Source organism: Stegodyphus dumicola, chromosome 4 (genome assembly GCF_044657685.1).
Source record: "Stegodyphus dumicola isolate Sdum_Otavi_A_Nest chromosome 4, ASM4465768v1".
NCBI classification, from domain to species: Eukaryota; Metazoa; Arthropoda; class Arachnida; order Araneae; family Eresidae; genus Stegodyphus; species Stegodyphus dumicola.
Genome location: NC_140771.1, coordinates 141664774 through 141690292, shown reverse-complemented (window position 1 = coordinate 141690292; position 25519 = coordinate 141664774). Strand labels below are relative to the sequence as shown.

At 32.3% G+C, this 25519-nt stretch overlaps 1 protein-coding gene across 1 annotated transcript in view; it reads left to right on the top strand.

Annotated features, from left to right (window-relative positions):
- The window catches only part of LOC118193691 (SCY1-like protein 2), a 104592-nt gene extending 81490 nt beyond the window's left edge, over positions 1-23102 (top strand). The window contains exons 13-17 of the mRNA XM_085815565.1: positions 6912-7030; positions 10625-10725; positions 15379-15460; positions 21741-21866; positions 21988-23102. Coding sequence (XP_085671691.1) covers positions 6912-7030; positions 10625-10725; positions 15379-15460; positions 21741-21866; positions 21988-22530 — 971 coding nt within the window. The 3' untranslated portion in view covers positions 22531-23102. The remainder of the gene's footprint in view (positions 1-6911; positions 7031-10624; positions 10726-15378; positions 15461-21740; positions 21867-21987) is intronic.
- Positions 23103-25519: the final 2417 nt, after the last annotated feature.

Here is a 25519-nt window from a genome sequence, read left to right as displayed (position 1 = left end):
CCACAAAAACACATTCTGTAGCTTTAGGATCAAGCTTGCTTCCTCTTGAGTGTGAGTGAACATGACTCCAGGCTCTGCATCCGAAACTCTGAGGTGGTCTGTTTCGCTTCCAGATCCTGACCATCTTTCCTCAGGAATGTCGCCATCGATTGCCATAGATGGGTGCTTGTTGTGGAGATAGGCCATAGTGGCCATTGCTTCAGCCTAAAACCTGTGATCTGCTCTGGACTCTATAAGTAAGCATCTTGTCGTGTTTATCAATATTTGGTTCAGTCTTTCTGCCAGACCATTTTGTTGGAGTGTGTCAGGTACAGTTAGTTGTCTTTGGATCCCATGGGCAGCGAGCTACTTGTCAAACTTTTCACTTATATATTCCCCACCATTGTTATTTCTCAGGAATTTGATTTTTGTTTTGGAGATTTTCTACCATGCAACGGTACTCTTCAAATTTTTCTAGTACTTCACTTTTGGCTTTCATAGAAAATGCCGTGGTATAGTGAGAAAATTCATCCGTGAAAGTCACAAAGTAATTTCAGTCTCCAAAGAAAGGGGGAGAAATTTTATCAACAACATCTGAATGTATAACTTCTAGGATGGCTTTAGCTTTTGTACTAGCAGCCTTTGGAATTTCTTCTTTTTCATTTTTCCCTGGATACAGACTTGGCAAGGTGCATTTTCTAATACTGTTTTCAGGTTTCTGCCGATGGGGATAATATTTTTTGTTGTATAAGAGTGTGGATGGCCAAGTCTACGATGCAACAAGTTGGCACTTTCAGTTTTCATAACGTAGTCAGTTGTCATCTTTTCTTCGATTATGTACAGTCTTCCTTTTTTCTCACCAGATAGAAGAGTGTCTCCATTCTTACCAATCGCTTTGGCTTTTCCTTCAGCAAATTCTACTTTTAAGCCTCTTTCTTCAATTCTACCAATGGATAATAGATTTCCTCCCGGTTCTGGAACATATAGGACATTTTCAATAGTGATGTTTTTTTCTCCATCTTCTTCTCCAACAGGAAATGAAATATTTCCAATTCCATTATTCTTTCTGAATTAGCAACTTCAACTTCAGAAGTGTACTTCTTAAGGTCTGAGAATTTTCTTTTATCAGAGGTCATGTGTTCTGTAGCTCTACTGTCTAAAATCCACAGATTTCTTTTCCTTGATTTTTCTTCATTTGCCAGAAGTGCAATGTTTGTCTTGAGGTCAACTGCAGTTTTGGCACTGTTTTGGCTCTGATATTTGGCCTCTTCACAAATTTTAAAGGTGTGTCCCCATTGGCCACAGCTGAAGCATTTAGTATTGCATCCTCTGTTAGTTTCTTCTTCATTTGGCCTTTTAGCTGCATACTTCTTCACGAGTTTTCCAAATGCAGGCTTCTTCTGGTTGGTGGCAAAACTTTTATTGTGAAGAGCTTGTTCTTCATGATATACTTTGGCCGAACTCTCATTTCTAACTATAGGTTTCTCTTCTACAAGTAGCCTTGGTTTCACAATCCTAGTTGTCAGATTTGCTTCATCTTTTTCCAAACTTAGGATGAGCAATTCATAACTTCTAGGCAGTCCCAATAGCATCACTAGGGCCACTTTTCTATCCGTAAATGCATATCCACCATTAGCTAATTTTCTATGTAAGTCCATTAATCTTGCTGGATAGGATTGGACAGACTCATTTGGCTTCATATTTATGTTAAAGAATTCTCTCATAAGTTGCAGTACGTGAAGCAAACCAAATTTTGTGTGCATTTCTTTTAAACAGTTCCAGGCGTCTCCGGCTCTAACACAATCTCCGATATCATCTAGAAATGTATCTTCAACTATGAGGAATAATAGGGTAAGAGCTGCGTCATTCTTTTTCCTCTCCGCTTCATTCATTTGAATTCCATATCCGGGTTCCAACGCTTCCCAAGATCTCTTCTGCGCCAGCACGGCGGGGGAACGGATACACCATGTGTGATAATTGTCGCCATTTAGTTTTGGCATTTTATAATCTTCAGATGTTCTTCAAATAAATGTATCGAGCTAAATTCACCAGAAAAGAAATTATTTACTTCATCAAAGGATGTTTATCCAGCTCACTTCAGATTCACAACATGGTTAGGCTACGGTGCGATCTTCAATCTTGGATTGTTATGGCATTTCCTTTTGAGCTTCATACTGATAACATGTTAAAATTTAAATTATTCGTGGGTAAAGAAATGACATAGTCCAGGTTGAACAATCAAATATATTGGGAATATTTTGGTTACATGAAAACAAGCAACCACAGCAATGCACACCAGATAAGGACAATGCGACAACAACAACACTGTTGCCAACTAACATTAAGTAAATATTGTGATTGGCATGCATATCTTATTTTTTTTTAACAAACAGTACACCACACTCTCCATCTAAGATTGAATTGGGTGAATATTGAAAATATGACAAAAGGAATGGTGACATCTAAAAAAAATCACTTATCTCTTAATGTCAACAAATCAATCAATAATGAAGTTAAAAGATACCTAATAAAAATACTTAAACAAATTACATTTGCATCTACTACAAAATTACAACTTCAGTAAGCTGTAACATAACAAATAATTAATAATTAGTAATCAAAATAATTCTAAAATAAATAGAATGATACGTAAAATGTGTTTGGGTTTCCCATAACAGCTGCAAAAAAGCAAAGAAAAAAAGGCTTAAGTGTTTATAAATTTCTATAAAAAGTTTTTCTTTCCTTTTCTCACTGCTCAGTAATGCATCAGCATTGTTCAACTTGGCACCTGGGCAAAGCTAACTCATAATATCATATTTCTGTAATGCTAGGGCCCATCATTGCAGCTTAGAAGACTGCAATGTGTGCTGAAAGTTAATGGATTGTGTTCACTAATCAGCCTAATGGGTGATACAAAGATGCATGTTTCAAACATTTTCAAGTTCTAAACTGCAGTGTAAGCTTCCTTTTCGATAGTTGGCTATACCTGTTGTGCTTTGGTCAACTTCTGGCTAGCTTAACTTATTGGATACGTTGCCAGCCGGTTTCTAGCCTGCTTTTTGTCTCAGACTGATGATTTCTTGAACCAATATGTCCCAAATACTTAATATGAGTCTTAGCAAAGGTATATTTCTTATGATTTACTGAAAAATCTTATTCCTTACAGTTTCAAGAAATGATGTTGAGGTGTATATTATTTGCCCACTCTCTTAACTGCTATGCCGTATGTCATCAATGTGCACTCAAACAATATCCTTATATTTAGTGAGTTCTTGGTTCATTACTCTCTGACTATTGCTGTGGCATTGCGTAGCCTGAAAGGCATAACTTTAAATCAATATTGAGCTCACTGTGTCTTGAAACATGTCGACTCTTGACTATTCCTTTCCAAGGGTATGGCCCAATATACCTTCAGCAAATTGATGGTCAATAAGTTATATTTTAAGAGCTTAATTTTTATCCTTTGCAATCTATTTGACAACACATTAGCAATATTTTATGTTCATAATTGAAACTAATGGTTTATGATCAATAAGCACTTCTGCCTCTCTACCATAAATGTAATAGTAAAATTTATTAACAGCAAACAAAATACTAAGGAATTCTTTCTCAATCTGAGCATAATTTTTTTTCTGAATTATTCAAACTCCTAAACAAAAAAGCAATTGGTTGCCCATTCTGCAATAAGCAGTGTAACAACTTTAAATAATATTAAAATCTTGTAGTTTAAATAATTTAAATAGATGAACATTAAGGTATTTGTGAATGGCAATATTTGAAACCAGACTCAAGTGCCTCGTGCGACTCTCGCGTGAAGAATGTAATTTATTTTTAAATGATAGAATATGTTTTCTCTTCTTGTTTGTATGTCGCCTTTTTTTGAGTGTTAAATAAAAGTTATTGCTGTGTTCCATCATTGGAGTTGCTTCATTTCGCCAAAGAAGCATCACAGCAGACACCCATCTTTAGAACTATCTGCCTGTATAAGTTATAGTTTACTGCTATCAAATATTCCTAATACAGGTGCATTGGAAATTAATTTTTTTAATTCCCTGAATGCTTTAGAGTGTTAGAATGTAGCTGTTACCACTGCCATTCTACTTTGATTTTCAAAAGTTCCTTTAATATGGCTGTTTTCTCTAAAAAATGTGGTATAAATTTCCTCAAATAATCACTCATTCCCAAAACACGCTGTAATTCATGCTTATTCTGAGGTTCCTGTAACTCAGTATTGGCTTTAATTCGATCAGGTCGCACGCCTGATACATTAAATGACCTAAATAGTTAACCTCACTAACCCTATATTGAAGTTTTTGCTTGTTGAATTTAATATTGAGTTTTTTAGCTCTGTTGATGACCTCTGTTAAAATTTTACCATGTTCTTGTTCTTGTTTTTGATTATGTTCTTGTAGGTGCTAGCAGCAATTAGGATGTCATCAGAATAGATTGATACTCCTGGTATGTTACCAAAATTTTCAAGATTGCGTTTCTGAAAAATTTCAAGTGCACAGGAAATACCCATTGTAAGCCTAAGAATTTATAGCATCCAAATGGTGTGCTAAAAGTGCAAAGATCACTACTATTCCAATCTAACACTATTTGAAAAAAAAAATTACTTTTTACATTTCCACAATGCCGCAATATATGCAGTTTACCATTAAGTCTTTCCTTATTGGAGGTCAATGGTCTTCCTGGTTTTGAATCTGCTCTGTCACGAAAATCATCTACCAGTTGTGCCAACATTTTTCGGACGAACATAAAATGTGCCATAGGTATCTTGTTCTCTCTTCTAGCTGAATTTTGGGGAATTATTTTGGAATATTTTAAAAAGAGAGAATGTCTAATTACTGTTAAATACAATTTATAAAATATTCTTTGGAATTCTACAAGGTATCGTCGAACGTTGTCAATTTCATTACGTTCAAAAGATGACTGACTCGCTACTGTGTCTTGCATGGCGAGCGCTGGGTCACAACTTTTGTTTAGATTAAATTACGTTATCTCCAGTTGATGGAACACCATATTGGTTCGTGAATAGGTTCTTTAGGCATTGAGGTTCGTATAGGAAAAGTGTAAACTGTTACATGAATGCATACAGTATACGATTCGTGTAGTTCCTTGCTGTGGTCGCTGAGAGCAGACATACGACCGGAACAGTAAAAAGGCTTTGGTGGCTGAGAGCAGACATATGACCAGAAGGGTAAAAAGGCTTTGGTGGCTGAGAGTGGATATGCGACCGCAAAGGGTTAATAGCTTTGTTAAGATCTTGAGGATCAAGGCATATTAAGGATCCATTAGCTTTTTCAATTATTACTAAATTGCTAACCCAATTAAAAGGTTGATCAACTTTTTCAATAATGTTCTGTCTCTCTAATTTGTTTAATTTTAATTCAAGTTTAGGTTTTAAACTAAGTGGTACTCTACGTGGTGGTCTCACTACAGGAGCTATCTGATTATCTGCTATGATTTTACACAATCCATTAAATTTTCCCACACCATCAAACACATCTGAATTATTAATAATAAATTGATCTTTAGATGGAGGTAAAACAATTGTATACTGATCCAACTCACCTTTATTTGATATTTCAACCTTATTTATAAACTAAATCAAATTAAGTTTAACACGTTCAACAAGTCCTAATAATAGACGTATATGCTTGCTAGAAACAATTAAAAACTCTAGAGTAGGATCCTCACCATCTGAGGAACATTGTAACATTAACGACTCATCAGGTTTAACCTTGGACCCCCCAAATGCTTCTAATACAACATTACACTTGTTTTCAATAAGATTAGAGTTCTTAGCACTCTGTTTCATAAATTTTCACAGGCAAAACGTTCACTTCAAACCCTGTGTCCAACTTAAAGGTCCTTGTCCTTTCAACAATTATAGTTTCAGTCCACTCTTTTGTAGACGATGTTGAGCATACACTTTTAGTTTTTTGGAAATTTATGGAATTCACAAAGAATTCATCATCAGATTCACTATATAGATCTGCATTATCATACTGAGAAACATTTTGAACGTGTTTCAGTCTGCACATAGTCGAAAAGTGATTTAGTTTGGCACAATTAAAGCATTTTTTTCATATGCCGGGCATTGTCCATTAACATGATGTATGTTGCATTTTTTACACAAAAACGTTTCAGTATTTGAAGCGTCATCACACAATCCTCTGTGCTTCCTCACTGCTACGGCTGCATTGGCTCCTCCTGCCTGATGTTGCTTCTCTTTCCCTCAAGTTACGCTGTCAACATTGTGTTCTCTTAATGTTTGAGCACGAGCTTTGCTCAATTCAGCTGCTTTCTCCAAACTCAGATTATTTTCTCGCAGCATCCTCTTCGGTAAACTGGCATCTGATACTTCAAGGACAATGCGATCACATATGACAGAGTCACTCTGCTCAACAAATTTGCAAGATTTTACCAGTTTTTTTCAGGTCTGTCACAAAACAATAAAAAAATTCTCCTTCTTGTTTTCTCTTATTGAATAAAAATCTCTCCACCATGACATTTGTTCTAGGCATCGTGAAAGCTTCAAACCTTTCAAGCACTTTTTTCATAGATGCCCTGATCTCCTGTTGAAAAATAGAGTAAAAGGTCACAGGTTGAAAATGACACAAAGAACAATATTATGTTAAAATAAGGCATTAGAGAATTAATAATTTTTTTTTTAAATCTCAATGATATAAAACAGAAAAAAAAATTTATATGCCATGAAATATGAATGAATAAACAGACAACCTGTTTCTAAAATTAACACAACATCGATATTCTAATTGTAAATATATTTCCTAGATATATATCAAGAATTGTGCTTTATAGTACAAAAATTCTGTAGAATGAGAATTTTTGTATGAGATTAAATCCGTTAACTGATTTTTCATGTAAAATGTTATATTATTGACCTGCAGCATTTTCTCATTAAGGTATTTTAAAGCTCACAATGACTCATAAGAAACTAGGCATCACAAAAGAGATAATGGCTACCAAAATCATACCTTTTATTATGCCTCTCTCTATTGAAAATGGACTTACACTAAACCAGGTAATTTTTTTTTTTTTTTTTTCATTTCTTTCATTTATGTAACTCGTGCTAAACATACTTATAATTGTCAGTTTTCATTAGATTTTTTTATGTTTATTTGTATGTTCAAGAATTGGAAATTAAGAAAAGTCACAATTTCTTTAAGTTTCAGTTTAATTTTATTCATATTGAATATTTGTTTGTTGAGCACTTTATTTAAAGCAGGTTTAGGATAGGGGAACAATTCTCTAAATATAATTCTTAATATGTGCTCAGAATTGTATGTATGCTTAGAAAACTTGTTTAGAATGTGCTGTGGACATTAATTATAATCAGAAATTGGTAAAATAGTTGAAGATTTTAGAACAGCTTTAAGAACAAAAAATTACTTTTAAAGTTTTATTCACTTGATTTTATTTTGTAATATAATATATTGAAAGCATGGCTTTTGTGTTATCAGTTTTAGAATTTTAACTTGTATGCGTTAAGGAGTGCATATATTATGGGTAAAAAATATATATTGGAATGTGCAAAAAGTAGTTCTATCATTATGAAACTGATGTCATCAAAGAAATTAGTGATTAACATAAATTATAATCAACATAAGTAATAGATTTCAAAATCATGTGACAAAAGTTTGTCTTGTGTTTTCAATCTAATTATTTAAATCTAACTATTTTGCTTTCAAGATGAAGGCATGCTTGGAAATAGTCAGCAGTGTTGTTTTGCATGTGCTGGTGTACAGTTCATTTGGAGTGTTGAATTCCTTGATGATCACTGCTTTGTTTGTTTCAGGTCATCAGTCTTTGAAATGCTAGTTAATGCCACCCCCCCCCAAAAAAAACTGAAAAGGTCTGAATTTTAATATTAGCTAAATGAATCTTTTTTTCCCCCTATTCTCATATATAATGGAAATTTGTAATTTTTATTTGTTACTTCAAGAGTGACTTTCGATCACATGATATTCTGAAAAATGCTTGTAAACTCCGGCAACAACGATCAATTTGGCAATTGATCAGAGCTCCTTTCTTCCTCTAGGGTTAACCAATGTTATGGTCTCTGTGTATTTGAAAAGTGATCTAACAATGAAGTCAGTTTCAAAATTAATAGCAAACTTGGGAGAAGGGGCAATGCATATATTTATTGAGTGGTAGTGAGCCAGCTATTTCCCTACCCTCATACATTCACTACTTAACAATCTCTAATAGTGTGAAAATAGCTTATCTAACTACTCACAAACATAAAAAGCATAATTGTCTGGGACCTATCCTGTTAGATCGCATGTCTTGGAAAGTATTCTGCTGTTGGATGATGAAGTAAACACTGTTTTCAAGCAGATCTGAATAACTTCCCACTGTTGCTGATCCGTCAAAAAGGAATGACCGTAACTTAGTACAAAATTCCAGCAAAATGTATCACATTTAGATGTCTGTTATTCACTTTAGTTATCACTTCTGTGTTTTCATTTCTCCAATAAATGGGTGTTTGTTGATATTTCAAGATATATAAAATGTATCCATTCATGACGCTCATTCTTCTGCATTGTAGTCATTGATAGGTTCATCAAATCATGTTTCAACAAATTCTCCTATCTCTGTGGTGGGCCCACCAGTGGCCGAGCGGTAAAGTCGCTGAACACTGGTAGCTCGGTCCAAGGTTCGAATCCCGCGAACGGGCTGGCTGCATGGGCGTTTTCGTGGTTTTCCCCATGTGTAACGTGTATACGAGCCAGTTTCCCTTAGAAAGTCCTCCACGAAGGCATCCCTCCTCTTAGGCAGATAGCCCTAGTGTGCTTTGCCATAATTAAATACACCAAAACACCAAACGCCACCTATCTCTGTGGATCATACTCATTTATTTTATTTATTTATTTTTTTTTTTTGAATTGGGGATAATATGGATTATTTATTTATTTCATAATCTTTTGTAATGCCAACCTTGAAATATTCAGCTGTCTAAATAATTGTGATGGAGATTTTGGCGTCCATGGTAAATAGTTTGTTCCATGCTACAATGTTATTTGATTTCTACCATGGTCACTTGATTTGTGCTGCCCCTTCTCTCTGCATTGTTCTCCATCTATTTAATTTTTACTTATTGTAAAGTAACTTTCTTTAAGTTCTTTAAAATAACCATTTCTAGCATCAATCACCTTTTTATTTGATTCTAACTTTCCAATCACAACTGTTTTGAACTTTTCAACTAAATTGGAGCCAAATCAGTTGAATGTAGGGAAAAAATTTAAAATATCAAGTTTTGTTGTGCAGTTGCCCTTGCATAAGTAAGTATATTATGAGGAACAGCATATTTTCATGACCATTTTTTAATATTTTTTTCTTTTATCATTATTATTACTACTTACTGTTGCATAGTACTGATCAGGAATAGATTTTCCTTTATCAAAATAATTAATAAAATTCTTTGATATTACAAAAAAAAAAAAAAAAAAAAAAAAAAAAAAAAAAATTCATAGCCTCGTTCTTTCAACCCACTAAGTGCTTTCTTCAAAACCAAATTACTTTCTCAAATCCAGTGTTTTGATTGTAGCTTTGTTTCTAGTATGTAGTGGTAAATCACAACTTTGATATAGTGACAAATCATCTCTTGCAATCTGTGAGGTCCCTTTGGTTTAGATTGAATAAATGTGGAATTCATCTTATGCCTAGTGTGAAGTTTTTTTTAAACCCAGATTTTATGCAGAATATAAATTTATTGTAAAACATGAGTACAGCTTCTTTAGTTTTATGCACTTCTATCAGCAAAACCTTATCAAGGATTTTAATCACAGTATTGGATGTGATAGCTGTATTTTGACATTCTGACCATAGTTCTTCAGTAGCGTAAATGTCTCGATACAATTCCCAAAAACTCATAGTAGAGAGTAAAACTGATGAATTTCCAAGAACACAAATTAATTTAGATTTGATTTCTATTGTTGTTTCCCATCTGAATGGGAAAATTTCATAAATGCTTGAAATTTGTTTTTATCTATAGTTGAGACAAAAAATATTTGGTTAAAATGCTCATTAAAATTCAAACAGTCTTAACAGTTCCTTTTGAAATTTAAATGAAATTATTGCCAAAGAACAGAATGAAAGTTATTTGTTTAAAGTAAACCCTAAGAATGATTTTGGGAATTTTGAATGTACTAAGTCCGTGATCCGGACTCGTCGAGACTTCAGCGATTCTGGATTAGGGGTTTTTCCGGATTATAGATCATCAATTGAAATCTGATAAGATGGCATGCAGAAATTATACAATTAAAAATATGAAACCGTAATTTATGAAATAAAGAGCAAATATGATCTAAAGAGTATCAAATTTTACAAAAAAAAGCTTAATATTTATTTGTTTACTTTATTAAACATTTCTTTCAACGTGCGCGTGCATACAGCATACATTACACGCATGCGTAATGCGCGTAATGTATGCGCATGCATTCTTTACGCCCATGCTTAAAGCATATAAAAAAAGTTTGTGCCCTTTGAGGTCCGGATTATAGATCATTTCAGATAATGGACGTCCGGATTACAGACTTTGTACTGTATTACTAAATATGCAACTATATAGGTTTATTCAAATGAAGCTGGCTAGTATTTTTCCCTCCATTTTTAGTTCAATGCAATTATGTCTGTTGTGAAAGAGATGGTCAATTATGTTGAAGCAGAGCACAAAACAAAATTGGAACAGCTCAATTCCATTCGTCAAGAACACAGGTAACAGTATTTAAGTTCTAGATGTAAAAGATTTTAAATTGCAATTTGCTGTCATAGCTTTTGTTTATTATTCTTACTGAAGCAGTATTTAAAAGTTGTGTATTTATCTTGGCATTATATACTAAATCATGATCAGTCATCTTTTATTGCTTGTATAAGGTATGTAGTAATTTAAAACAGAATTACTTATCAGGTTATAGTAGTGGATTATCTTGGTATATGAAGTATGTTATAAGCATTCAAGAAACATTTCCATGTTGTCATGAATAAATGGAACAGTTTATCAGATTTACAAAAAGTCATGATTATCAGGCCAAGGATAGTAGCATTTCAGGAACTGCACAGTTTATGGATTGTTTGTGTATTGCAGTGGTGAAATTGTCTCATGAATGGCAAAATGACATTATAAAATAAGCAGCATGAAAACTGCAGAGCACCTGAACCTGTAGGTAAAAGAGGTGGACACCATTTGCAATGGTGCATTTGGCTAATTGACATGCTACAATGAACAGTTTATTGCCCAAATAAATTGGTAATTACCGCAGTAATATCTAAAGTCCAAAGCACTTATGTCTTGATGAACCTTGCTGCATATAGGGCTCTACAGGAAATGAATGAGACCAGTAGTATGCTAATGACTGTTCATTGGTGAAAGAAACTGGAATTTGCACAGTAATACCAACAATGAGCCTCCATTGATTAGCAGAAGGTTAGTCTCTCAGATGAATCATGTTTTCAGCTTTATCAAATGGATGGATGTTAGCACATATGGCAAGAAATGTGGGACAGCGCACACATTTCTCAACCAACTGTAGACTAATGCGACATAAGTGTCAGGAGAATATTTTTGTGATATTCTATCCTTGCAGGTTTGCAAGTCATGTACACCCATACATACAGATTCCCCCCTGGGAATGGTGACATCTTCCAGCATGATACTGTGATGTATTTATGCAGCTAGGAATGTATGTTAGTAATTGGAAGAACATGAGGAAAACTTTACTGTCCTTCCCAGGTTCCTCATATTTACAATTCAATTTAAAACTAACTCAGAATCTATGCAATTACTTTTGGATTTTTCATTCTATCGATTCTTTGCCATGCACCTTCCAGCAGCCTTCATCTGTACTGCAGTCAGCATTGTTATATATTCCTGTGAACACTTTCCAGTGCCATATTGAGTCCCTCCCAACCATCTAGCTATGGTCTACACTGCTTATGGTGGTTATTCTGGGTATGAATGGGTGGTCACATTAATGTCACCCAACTGTATATTTTATCAATTAATAGCCAATTTCTTTCAGCTCACAACTAGGACAAGTGAAATGGACTCTTCAACAAAATATTAATAGCTTCTTTAATAAGCTACATCTTTTACTATCAGTTTATTAAAAGTAATTTAGTAATTTTAATATTTTTAGTGCAGATATGTGAGTAACTGCAATTTTTTTTTTTTTAAATAGTTGAAAAAGTTTTATGCTTTTCAAGAAATGGGCCTTTTATTAAACTCTTAAACAAATGTAATATTCAGACAAAAGTAAATTTTGTAGGTATTAATTATTTTAGTACTTCTGATATATATTTTTAAAACTTATACTGTGTATGGTCACTGCATATTTTTTAAGAATTTGCCTATGACCAGTATCTGGCATTTCCTGGAGCCACTGGTGATAACATTTCAGTAAATATGCCTTATTATTACAATTAGGAATAACTATACAGGCTCTGATCATAAACAAACTACATGGCAGTCCAGTCTTTTCCTCAAGCCTAATCCCTCCATTTATTCTTGCATTTAATTTTTTTTTGGGGGGGGAGGACCTCATAGTATGAAAACCAGTTTCCACATTCAAAGTGTATTCTCTTCTAATTATTTTGTTACTGCTTGTCAGGAATGACCATGATCGAAAGGGGTGTTTTTTTCCTGCTTATGTTGCATAATTATAGCATGTGTTGTGGCATGATTTTTGTTTCAGTGCTGTGTTGAAAAATGAAAATCCCAAAAGTTCATTTTTATCACATTATGCTCTTTTATTTTAAAAAATGTTAGTCAGATCACCCATAAAATTTGGGCTGTATATGGATGGTATGCTGTTTCTGATGACACAGTTTGAAGATGGTTTGGGGAGTTAAGCCTCAGAGATGATGCCCACTTTGGGAACCCATCCTTTGTAAACAAAAACCTGTTAAAAGAAGCTGTTGCTGAAAATATGCATTATGCAGTTCAGGAATTATCAGAAAGATTAAATACTCAAAAATGTACTATTTGTGATCATTTGAAGAAGATTGGGTTTGTAATTTGACATGACATGTGGGTACCCTGTAGTTTAACAAAACACAATATTGGTTACATGAGTTCGATATCTGATTCTTTGCTGAAGAAATAAAGAAACCCTTTTTCTCAAATGGCTAATTACTGGAGAAAATGGATGCTATACAATAATGTTACAAGAAAAAAATCACGAGATAAGAAAAAAATATCTCCTAACATCAAAAGAGATACTCTTTCCCAAGACAGTAATGTTTTATGTATGGTGGGACTGCAAAAGCATAAAATACAGTACAAAGTTCGTAATCCAGACTCGTTGGGACTTCGGCGATTCGTGATTAAGGGTTTTTCCAGATTATAGATCATCAATTTAAATCTGGTAAGATGGCATGCGGAAATTATACAATTAAAAATATGAAACCGTAATTTATGAAATAAAGAGCAATTGTGATCTAAAGGATATCAAAATTTGCAAAAAAAAAATGCTTAATATTTATTTGTTTACTTTATTAAACATTTCTTTCAATGTAAGTTGTTTAAGTTGCTTCGTTTTTTGTGCTGAACGCACATGTGTAAACATTAAACGCACATGCGTATAGAAAAAAAAAAAAAGGTTTGTGGCTTTGAGGTTCGGATTACAGACTTTGTACTGTACCATGAATTGTACTCACCGAGTTAGACATTAAATTTGGAAAAGTACTGTTCCCAAGTGACTGTTTTAAAAATAGAAATTGAGACAAAATTGACTGATGGTATAGTTGTTATCTTCCATCATGACAGTGCTTGGCCCAGTACTTCAGTTAATTTCAGATAAAGTCTAATTAAGTATGCCTGGGATGTTTTGTGTCACCCTCTATTCACTAGACCTTATCCTCTTGGATTTTCTTCTCTTTATGTCAATTCAAAATTCTCTGAACAAGCAGGAGTTAATTTCTCTGGAGACTGTCAAACACCATCTCAATAACTTCTTTATGAATGAACCTGAGGAGCTTTTTAAAAAAGGAATTTTTGAGCTGTCTTAGAGCTGACGAAAAGTTGTATAGTAAGATGGTTTATGTATAAAAATTAAGAGAGAAGAGAAACACACCAAAATAAGACATAAAATTAGTAAAGCAGCAACCTTGTGTTTGGTGTAGATTTTAGTTTAGTAATTTCGAGGGCAAATAGGTACAAGACATGAAGAGGGATTTGTACCTGTTTGCCCTCGACATTACAGAGTCTGAACCAAAATCTGTGTGAAACACAAGGTTGTTGCTTTGCTAATTATATGATGCTTATGTAATTTAATGAAATTTGCCTGTGTTTTTGTACTGTTTCATTAGCATTTATGTTTAATAAATCATAGAACATTCTGTAATTATGAAACAGTAATTATGAAATTGCAAGTTGGAAATTTAAAAAAAAAAAAAAAAAAGAGGAAAAAATAGAACAAAATTAAATATGTAATTTACCGAAGATACTTGTTACTATGGGCTACAATGACTAGTCACATAAAAATACAGTGCTAATAATTTGCAGATTATTGTCTAGTAAAATATAACCATGATTGGTATTGGTAAAGGTTTACGAATTCATTCTAAATGTCATCAGTTGCATTTCTTGTTTTGATCTATCATTGTTTTATGAGATTTCAGCTATTGTTATCGAAAATTAACGTACATTAGTGCTGCGCAGCCAGCTGTGTCTGGCTTATATTGTAAATGCAGTGCAGGGGTGGGGGGGATTGAAAATATGTTTACTTTAAAAAGCATCTTCTCATGTGTTTTAAAGAAAACACTTTCACTATTTGATATATTTTAATAGATTTTCTTTAAAAAAAAATAAAAAAAAAAAGTTCTAAAAATTGTTTAAAATGCAGAACAAACATGAATTTTCTGTTACATTGAGCGGTAAACAGACAGTTTTAAATAAATAATGTCTAATATAAATTATTTGTGATTTTTCCCCCTTTTTTACATTATTCAATTGAAAACTGCATTTCTAAATGAAATATTGGCCAGTATGCATGCAGTAATTTCTAGCTTGAAAACAAGGGTGTGTACTCAACAGTCTCATTTTTTCACTTCCCAAAGCTAAAACATCTCATAAAGAAAAGTTGGAGTTTTTTAGGGGGGGAGTACTGAAGAGATACATAAAATTTTGGCATATACACCTCTTGAAGGCCATATCAAAATTAGACTTGTAAATGGCTTCCCTTTTATTAAAAGATCTTGTCTCTTCTTGTATAGATGCAGGAATATCACATTTGGAGTAATAAGTTCTACCATTGCTTTAATATTTTCCTGTGTAATGGTGTGACATTTTACTAACAGAAGTAATTCATAATGTAGTACAGTTTGAAATTTTTAATTAATAGTTAAACATTTGCAATTTTTTAATTTCAGCTCTACACTGGAAATGACTCATGTAGTGCCCGGTAACCAAAATCTTGTTCCTGACTTCTCGCAAGGAGGAGAGAAACATGTTGTATGTTTTTTTATTTCTGACATTAATGTAAATTTGGTATTGTGTTGTTTTTAAAAAGTTTAAATTGTAAACACACCAAATAAACCAAGATTCTTATCTTTTGTATGTATAATATAATGATTGTGTTTGCATTCAACCATAAACTGAAACCAGTGAATGTTATAACATTCAGATGAAAGTTTGATTCAAATTATCATTTCTTAATCCTTAAACGCTGTTCCCCCAGTATTTGCAAATGAGTCCTTCAGATCTTAAAAGTTCTTTGCGTAGTTCATGTTTAAATTTTGTTGTTTGCAAGGAATAAATTTTAAATATTACTTTATTTTGCTGTTTAGTATTCTTAGAAACTGTTATGGCAATAAAAGTGATATTAAATAAAAATAAGAAATATTTACAAAATCTGGCTTACTATGCACCCTAAAAAGTAACAGTAATAAAAATATATTTAAACATTATTCTTCATAACAGTTATTACAAACTGTTTTGAATTCCCCCCCCCCCTCCAATGTAAAAAAGTTGCATTTGCACACTTAGAAGTATTTTTGTTGTCAGTTTTTTACACAAGTGGTATCTTCCTCATCATTTCTAGTTTTCACATCGCCTGAAGTACTAGTAATTTCCTTGCTGAACGTTTTGGGACTTTTAACAAAACCTTTAGCTCCTTTCCTTAATGTGTTATATTCTCTTGTTTCCATATGCTTTTCAATTTTTTCACTTAAGTTTTCAAAAAAAAAAAAAAAAAAATTCTTCATCAATAAAGACAGTATTTTTTTTATTTTTCCCCCCATGATGTATGTATTTTACAATGAAGTAAAAAGTGTGATATGCTGATATATCTAAAATATTGCTAAACGCAACAACTGACCAATGACCAACAATTTGTCTTTTCATTTTGCAATATATATAGCTGCCATTGTGTACAGTGTCTCTACAGCTCCTTTAGCTTTAATGTAATTAATAATGATTACTGGTTTTCTTTCAACACTTTTTTGAGTTTTTTCATCTTTATGCAATGTACTTTGCAGAACAATACATTTATTTTTCTTGGGAATTATAAGATACAAGTGTCATGTCTTCAGTAGAAGCAAAAATTGAACGGTACTTTTGATTAAATTTTGTTTTCAAAATTTCTGTAGGTATATATGGTTTGTTCCCTATAATTTACTAATCACTGTAATATTCTTTCTTAGTAGCATTTGACCTAAATCGTAGGATATGCAGAAATTATCATACATAATATGACTTCATAAACCATAAAACTATATGATAAATCAGAAACTACTCTCAATCCAGGATTCTTTTCTGGGGCTGTCGTGACCATTTTCCTCATTAAGTTAGGATATTCCACGCATTGCAAGTCTCATAAACCCATAAAATCCAAAGTTTTATACCATACTGATCAGGTTTGCTTAGCATTTAAATTACCTAAACAAACACTTTTCCCTAAAAGCAATAATTTGTGCACCAATTGTTGAATTGCAATTGCCAATTGGTACTTATCCATTTATCTTACAGTTCTCAATTAAAATCAATTTTTTATTTGATCATCATCTTTGTTATTAAATCAAATAACTCTAGATACCATTTTGAATCTTTTTTTGTGTGTGCTGCACATAAGTTAATAGACCCAGAGCTACGAAACTTAGTGCATATGTGCATCTAGACAAGAGCCTGTGCACCTCGAAGTGATTTTTTTAAAATTCAAATAAGTTTTTTTTTTTAATGTTTTTTGATGAAATAACATCAAATCCATAATTCTGTCTCATTATATCAGCAACAACAGCACACAGCCATTGTTGCGGATATATTACTGTTGCCATTGTTGCTGATATCAGCACTGTTGCCACTCTGTAAAATGAGGACGATAATTCTGTGCAGTTTTTAAATTGAATGTTTCTCTTGGATATTGAATGTTTGTCGAGAGAAGGCAGTGGGAAGTTGGTTAATTTATTTATTAGGATAATTAATATTTGTATTAAGGGCTATTGCTTATTTCATTGTAATTTTTTTTATATGTAATACATTTTTATTGAAATTTTTTTATGCAGAGTAAAATTCTGTGCAGTTTTTAAATTTAATGTTTCGTGTTCCGTTTAGGTATTTTCCCAGTACATTTAAAAGCCAGATGAAGGCTGGCTGCATAGCTGCTAGTGGAAAATAAATTTAAAACTTGTAATTTAACAATAATAAAAAAGAAAAAGATTTCTGCCGTAACTGTCTGAAAAAAATTTTATAATCGGTAAGCTTCAAAACTATATGGCAAAATGTTAATGATAAAATACTATTTGTGTAACATATAGAAGAGTGATAGTATAGTTTGAGAGTATGTAGTTATTTTAGTCTGATACTAATGTAGATATATTACATATATTGTATTTCATACCTATATATTGCAATATATAGGTATGAAATAAAATAACATATCTTGAGATGCCATGTAAATTGTTATATATTTATCTCTTGCTTTATGAACATTGCTTTACATCATTTAACTTAAGAATGATTTAGTCTTTAGTAATTACTGAAAACTAAATAATTTTGTCTGTTAGCAAAGGAAATCCAAAGAGGATTTCTGCTTTTGTATAGAAAATGGAGAAGAAAATATGATTCAGCATTCTTTTATTTAGTGGCTGCTGAAAAGTGTGACTGTCATTATGAAGTAGTGAACAGATTTAAAGATTTTATATAAACTAATGCAAAAGATAAACATCAGTTTCCAGTTCAGGCAGACAAGTGTAGGAATTGTAGATGCAAGGACTTGACAGCTGCAGATGATGATAAATTATCATTGTCCTTCCTCAAACATAAGCTATGTATCCCCCAATTCCAAATCTATAATACTCAACGCACCATTGTAATACCAACTCATTTAAGCCCATTAATTTGTTATTGTTCTTTTCAGTTTTAGAAAGTGAAACTACACATGTTGTATGCTCATTATTTCTGTTTATTACGGACTGCATATTTATCATATCTTTATTTCTTTCACGTATTTAATATTATAAGAGCTTTTTAATGTGATGTGATGTTTCTTTGAAGACCTAGGAGCTCTAAAAAATGTTCTTCATATGAGTTGTAGTTTTTTCTTTGCTGTGTGCCATTTCAACTTACAAAATATTTTATAAGATTCATAAACTGAAGGAAACCTATACCTGATAATTCACATAGTGATGATAAAATTTTGTAATTTCATAATATGACAGTTTTGAATAAAATAGTTCTAGATAGGTCAGAGAAGCTTATTTATTTCTTATTATGTATTTTATCAGTAAAATAAATTACTGTATTGAATGTAAAATTTTAAAATTCAGAATTAAAATGTAAAGATTTTATTGGATGCAATTGAAAATAATAATAATAAAAGATTATTTTTCAGATTCATGCATCTAAATAGATTATTTGCTTTTAAAAATTCATTGATTAATTGATTACTCTGGCTGTGCATGAAAATCCTCCCTGATAATTTCTGCCTATATAAATCTTATACTGACCTGTAAATTGTTGTAGCACATAGCAAAATCTAGAGAACATTGACAACATTTTTGATTGATTGCAAAGCAGGTATCAGGATATACCCATGTGATATACAAGTTCCTATAGCATACTGGGTTGCAACTTTGTCAAATATACATTTTCTCTAAGTTTAAGGAACTTGTGCATAATCTGGCTTGAATATCCTAATATCCCCTCAGCCATGAGACCTGTACCTCATGATGCTTCTAAGCATACAAGACATTAGATTGCAGTATGTCACTTAAGCTGCATTTTCTTCACTTCCATTTGGAATTCTTCCCTGACTATTTAGGTACAGTTTCTGACAAATGTGGCAAAAGATTTCACCAGAAGTTGCTCAAATAGAGAAGCGGTACAGTGGAAAATGGATCACAATCATGTTAGCGGACTACTATTAGGCCCTCAGATGTGAAACTATTCCCGACAAATACAAGCACAAAAAGATTACAAAATGAAGAATGTTTTGTAAAAAAAAGTGATTTCTTTCTTTTTTTTAATCTTTGAAAATGTATTAAATTGTGTATGGTTTGGATTTTTCATATTTTATATTCTTGCCTTTCTAAAAATTTATGGGTGATAGGTAAAAATCAAGTTCATATTTAAATTCAGCACATTAACAACACACACAAAAAAAAAGTCAAAAAATATCAGGGAGCTACAAAAAACTTCGAAATGCAGAGCTGTGTTAATAGTTTATTAGAGGAAATTAAAAAACTAAGAGTTCATATCATAATTTTTATCTACTGCAGAAAGTAGAGAAATTTAGATTGTCTTTCTGATAAGCGAAACAATAAACAAATAATATTCAAAACTAATAAATTTAAAAATGAAGACACAAACACATGCCGAATAAATACTAATTCAGAAGTCAAACAACAAAAATCAGCATTATATTTTCAAAAATTTCACAGCACTAGTTTTGATGGTTTTACCGAACCACCATCCTCAGCTGCAAAACCGCAAATGAACAAGATAGGAAATAATGATTAGATAAGATAAGAAAGCCTGGAAAAGAATAAGCAAGTGGCGCCATCTGTTGGTGAAACCAGAATTAAAATATAATTTCTTTAAAGGCCGAAGGCAAATTTTGATTGGAATTAGGATCGTTAACTAGAACAGAAAGATTTTTATGAATGTGAAATGCCTTTAGAAAATCCAGTTCTCCAATGGAAGATGTTTTTTGAATAATTTTGGCAGTAGAAAAATTAAAAGTGTGATTTTCGGACCAACAATGTTGAGCAACAGAAGACTTCTGTGTTTCCTTTTTTTTTTAACATATGCCTCATGTTCCTTGACGCGAAATTTTAAGCCTCTCTTAGTTTGGCCAATGTAAATTAAACCACACTGGCAAGGAATCCTATAAATACCCCAGGAATTCATATCCAGAATGGGGTCCTTGAGTATGGAACTCAGAATTTTATTGATGGGAGAATAAAGAACCTGAAAGTTAAATTTCTGCAAAATATGTGCAACTTTATAGCTAATTAATGGAAAGAAGGGAATGACAACAGAATTTTTATAATCTCCTAAAACAAGTTTGTGCCTTTTAGTGTGTTGAGATGAGAATTTTTTAACTGCTTGATTAATAATGTTGGATGAAAACCCCTGTCAATAGCTATTGCTTTTAAATAATTTAGTTCTTCATCAAGGGATAGTTTGAAGGAGCAAACTTGTACTGCCTTCCACCACACTTTAAATCATGTCATCCGACTAAACAAAAGTTAGCTTCATTTTATTCCTATGTCTTCCGTGCTCTTCAAGTTTGCTCCTTCAAACTATCCCTTGATGAAGAACTAAATTATTTAAAAGCAATAGCTATTGACAGGGGCTTTTCACCCAACATTATTAATCAAGCAGTTGAAAAATTCTCATCTCAACACACTAAAAGGCACACTCTTGTTTTAGGAAATTATAAAAATTCTGTTGTCATTCCCTTCTTTCCATCAATTAGCTGTAAAGTTGCACATATTTTGCAGAAATTTAACTTTTGGGTTGTTTATTCTCCCATCAATAAAATTCCGAGTTCCATACTCAAGGACCCCATTCCGGATATGAATTCCTGGGGTATTTATAGGATTCCTTGCCAGTGTAGTTTAATTTACACTGGCCAAACTAAGAGAGCCTTAAAATTCCACGTCAAGGAACATGAGGCATATGTTAGAAAAAAGGAAACACAGAAGTCTCATGTTGCTCAACATTGTTGGTCCGAAAATCACACTTTCAATTTTTCTGTTGCCAAAATTATTCAGAAAACATCTTCCATTGGAGAACTGGATTTTCTAAAGACATTTCACATTCATAAAATTCTTTCTGTTCTAGTTAACGGTCCTAATTCCAAACCAAATTTGCCTTCGGCCTTTAAAGAAATTATATTTTAGTTCTGGTTTCACCAACACATGGCACCACTTGCTTATTCTTTTCCAGGCTTTCTTATCTTATCTAATCATTATTTCCTATCTTGTTCATTTGTGGTTTTGCAGCTGAGGATGGTGGTTCGGTAAAACCATCGAAACTAGTCCTGTGAGAATTTTGTAAATATCGCTGATTTTTGTTGTTTGACTTCTGAATTAAATTTTAAAATGTCAGGTATTAAAAATACTATTAAAATATATCACCATTTCTCTTATAGTCAGAATGAATTAATGAAATAGAAATATTTAGCTTTCACATTTGGAAACAAGATATTATGTTAAGATTTTGTCAGCAATTTTCAATTGTTTATATTTCACTCAATTAGTTACAGCATGCATTTTTTAATAATTTACAGGCTGATGATCTGTTCCAGAATTTGGGATTGTCTTCTTTCGGCAGTCGTTATGAAAACCCCAAATCTCCCAATAATTCAACCAGTATTTTAGGAAAGGAATTACAGATGGAAAAAACACATAAAAAAGTATGTAATATTATAATTTAATAATTACTACGTTGTGACTTTTTTTAGCACTTTTGTACGTAATTTAAGATTTTGCTTAATATGTGCATTTTTCAATTCTTGAATGTTTTATTTTTGATAGGCATCCTCTATGTCCTTAGAAGAAAAAAAGACACTCTCGTGGAACCAAGAGCAGTATCAAAAATGGAATTCAACAGGTGGACGAGGAGAGCCATTAGTTTTATCTCATGATGCAACTTCGTCTCTAATTGATTCCAACCTCAAAAAATTTTGCTCAGTTAAACCAACAGATTCTCAGTCATCACTTCCATTTTGTTCCTCTCCTAACATTCCAAATAATTGGCCTTCTAATTTTGGCACTTCCTCTTCCCAGCAGCCATTATCTTTAGTCAGTAACTTTTCATCACCAATGTTAAACCCAACTAGCTCAACACGCTTACCTTTCCAAAATGTTACTCCTACTATTACTGGAAGTATGGACCTGCGTTCCCTTGACAGTCTACTTCCGAACTTAGGAGGTAGATCATCTTTAACTTTATCACAATTAAGTGGGTCTAGCATAAAACAGAATAATTCTGTTGCATCCAAAATTCCTTCCCCACCTTGCTACAGCATTCCTACGAACAACACTGCAAAGAATGAATTAGATGATCTTCTAGGATAGCAGTTTTTTAAACGATAATGCTTTTTCTAAATTTTCAATTCATATGTCATTAATATTATTCAGCAATGAAACTTTTTTTTTTTTTTTTTTCTTATTCCCTGAGCTAAGAGAAGTCTCTTTTCTTTTATATGTGATAAACAAGCTGCATTGCATTTAAAAGCTGCACAGTCAACAAAATAAATTTTTCATATTGATATTGTCTACAGAGACTTGTTTCTGTTTTTACTTTGTAACATATATATAGCAGAATACATATTCCTTACATTCCCAGACAAATTTCCATTATGAAATTCATTTGTTGGATGTAATCTGAGCATTTTAATTGTAAATTGAAGTGAATGTGTTAAGAGAGATTGTATATGTTCATTAAGAAAGCAGGTGTTGAAATATTAAGTCTTAGAACTGTGATGACTATTTTGATAAGCATTATATTTTGAAAATATATGTAGATTTAAGACATATGGAACTTTATTGTATTTGTCCATAACAACTGTGATATTAAATTGTTATTGTGACAGTATGTGTTTTTGTGCAATTAATTAAAATCTAATAAAATTCACCCTGTAAGAGAGTTTTAACTTTTTTTGTTAATTTCAAATTGAAGTTTCAGACAGCAGTGTAATAATAATAGTTAGTGTAAAACCTCATAAATGTGCAGACCAATTTTTAATTTGTTGGAACAGAACATTGAGGTAAAGAGTTGAGAGGAGTAGTTAGATATCTCAAAAATATGTATTTCTAAATAAGTTAAAACTGAATGATTGTTCCCTCTAAGTAAGTAACACTATTTTTGGTGATGTTACTGAGCTTTTATAAAGCAATGCAGACAAGTATAACAAGAAGCATGTTAAAAAAAAAAAAAAAAAAAAAAGCAAGCAAGCATATGTGATCCTGATATTTATTGTTTTCTTAGATACTATTACATCATTGATTTCTTAGGTACCAGTTCTTCTGATGTAGGCGGAAGACTTCAATTTTCGAACATGCTCTGCTAAACAAATTTACAACATATTTTTCCCAAGTTTCTCTTATTCTTTAAATTTCTCACAATTTTTATTAATTTAGCTTAATATGTCATTATTTTAACCAAAAATGTGATTAGTGGCATCTGATTCCCCCCCCCCCTGGTTAACCTATTAAAGAGAAAAAAATTATCAACCATTCGTAATGCATGTGAAAATAGATGTGCCTGTAAACATCATGAACCAGTTCTCCAAAGTTCATCAAATGTAGCTACAGGCCATCTAACTCAGTGGTCTCAAACTGGTGGTCCTTATATATGGCCTTAAAATATTTTACATGGCCTTTAAATGCATTTCAATTATGTATCTGTTGTAGATATGGTGCTTACAGTTTTAGAGATATGGACTGAAAAAATTTATGCATCTGATGTTGAATGGAAATGAAAGAAAATAAATAGATTGGGACATTGTCACTGTATGCCTCTAGACGAAGCTATTTATTTGACCGGGCCTAGGTGAGAGAACTTCCCATGTCAGTACTATCAGTAAATTTAGCATGCTTCACTATTCCGGTGTTTCTGGTTTTTCTTGTGAGTCACTACTATTTAATTAAATGAATTAAAAATATAGTCAATATAAATTTCTTGCAGGTCTGCGATGTGTACTGTTTGTCATTGCAGTCCTTCAATTTCACTTGGTGGAAGGACCAATGTGCTAAATCATATGAACATGAACAGTTTAAAATGCATTGAAAAAAAGGAGGGGGAAAATGCTTTAATGGTCATCAATGAGATCAGCACACATTTCAGTTACACACTGTAGTGTGGATGCAAATAAACCAAACTGTCATTACAAACTTACAACTGATAGATATTGCGCATGTTTGGGAAGAGAGAATTCCTTAATCCCACAACCACTGAAGGTTTAATGCAGAATGCATGTTTTCTGCCCTCTTTATTTGAACACATTATACCTCCTATTATATTGTGATATAATTTAGAAAATTGATTCTTCATAACAAACCCAGTAAGAAATATTTGGTGCAAGAATGAAAATGACTACTTTTGTTACATAAATAGGTGAGAAAAGTCTGTTGCTTGCATTAAAACAGCTCCTTTCATCCTTCTTCCCTTTCTATTGATGGAAGTAATGATACTAATAGAAAACTATATCAGGTTGTTAATTTTTTAGTCCTGTGGCTTCAGAAATGGAATATAGTGTACTTTGTGCTTCCATTTTGGAAGGAGATTCTACAGACTTTTATATAGCACAATTAATTATTAAAACTTTGAAGAAAAATAGAATTTCTCTGGAATACTGTTTAACTCTTTGTACAGACAATGTACCAGCAATAGTAGACTTGAAGATTTATTTCAGGCATCTTGAAAAAAGAACTTTGATTTGCTGATTATGGGATTTTCCTGTCACCTTAACAACTGAAAAAGGTGCAATTTCTTCACCAGTGAATAGAGAGGAATTCATTGTTGAGGTTTATTTCAAAAAAGGTTCTAAAGGTAGGTAAAAATTCTGAAACGTGTATGCACATGCTGCATATCTTGAACTTGTTTTAAAATTTTTTGGCAAAAATAGGCCTACATGGCACATGCTGTGAGCAAAATTATGATGCTTCTTTTTTAAAGTAAGCAGAATCTGCTGTTATTAGTTTTTTATTACAAAACAGATTAAACTATTATTTTTCTAAAATGATGTTTTTAATGCCTGAGTATTTTTGTAGTAATTAAATTTAAAACCTTAAGGTTGCACTTTCAAATGTTAATTGTTAGATAGTATTTATAGTTTATTTTCTTTTTAAAAGGGGGATTTCTTTTTTATATATTTTTACTGTTTTAAAAATTATTTTTGTCACTGAAAAAATTCTGATTTAAAAAAAAAAAAAAAAAAAATTCCTGAACTTTGAGCTTGATAGGTTTCTTTGTCTTCTGTGAGTTTTGCTTAAGTGTGTTTATTCTTTACCAAGTATGTCTCTGCTGCTGAATAAAAGAATAATTATAACCATTTTTTAATAG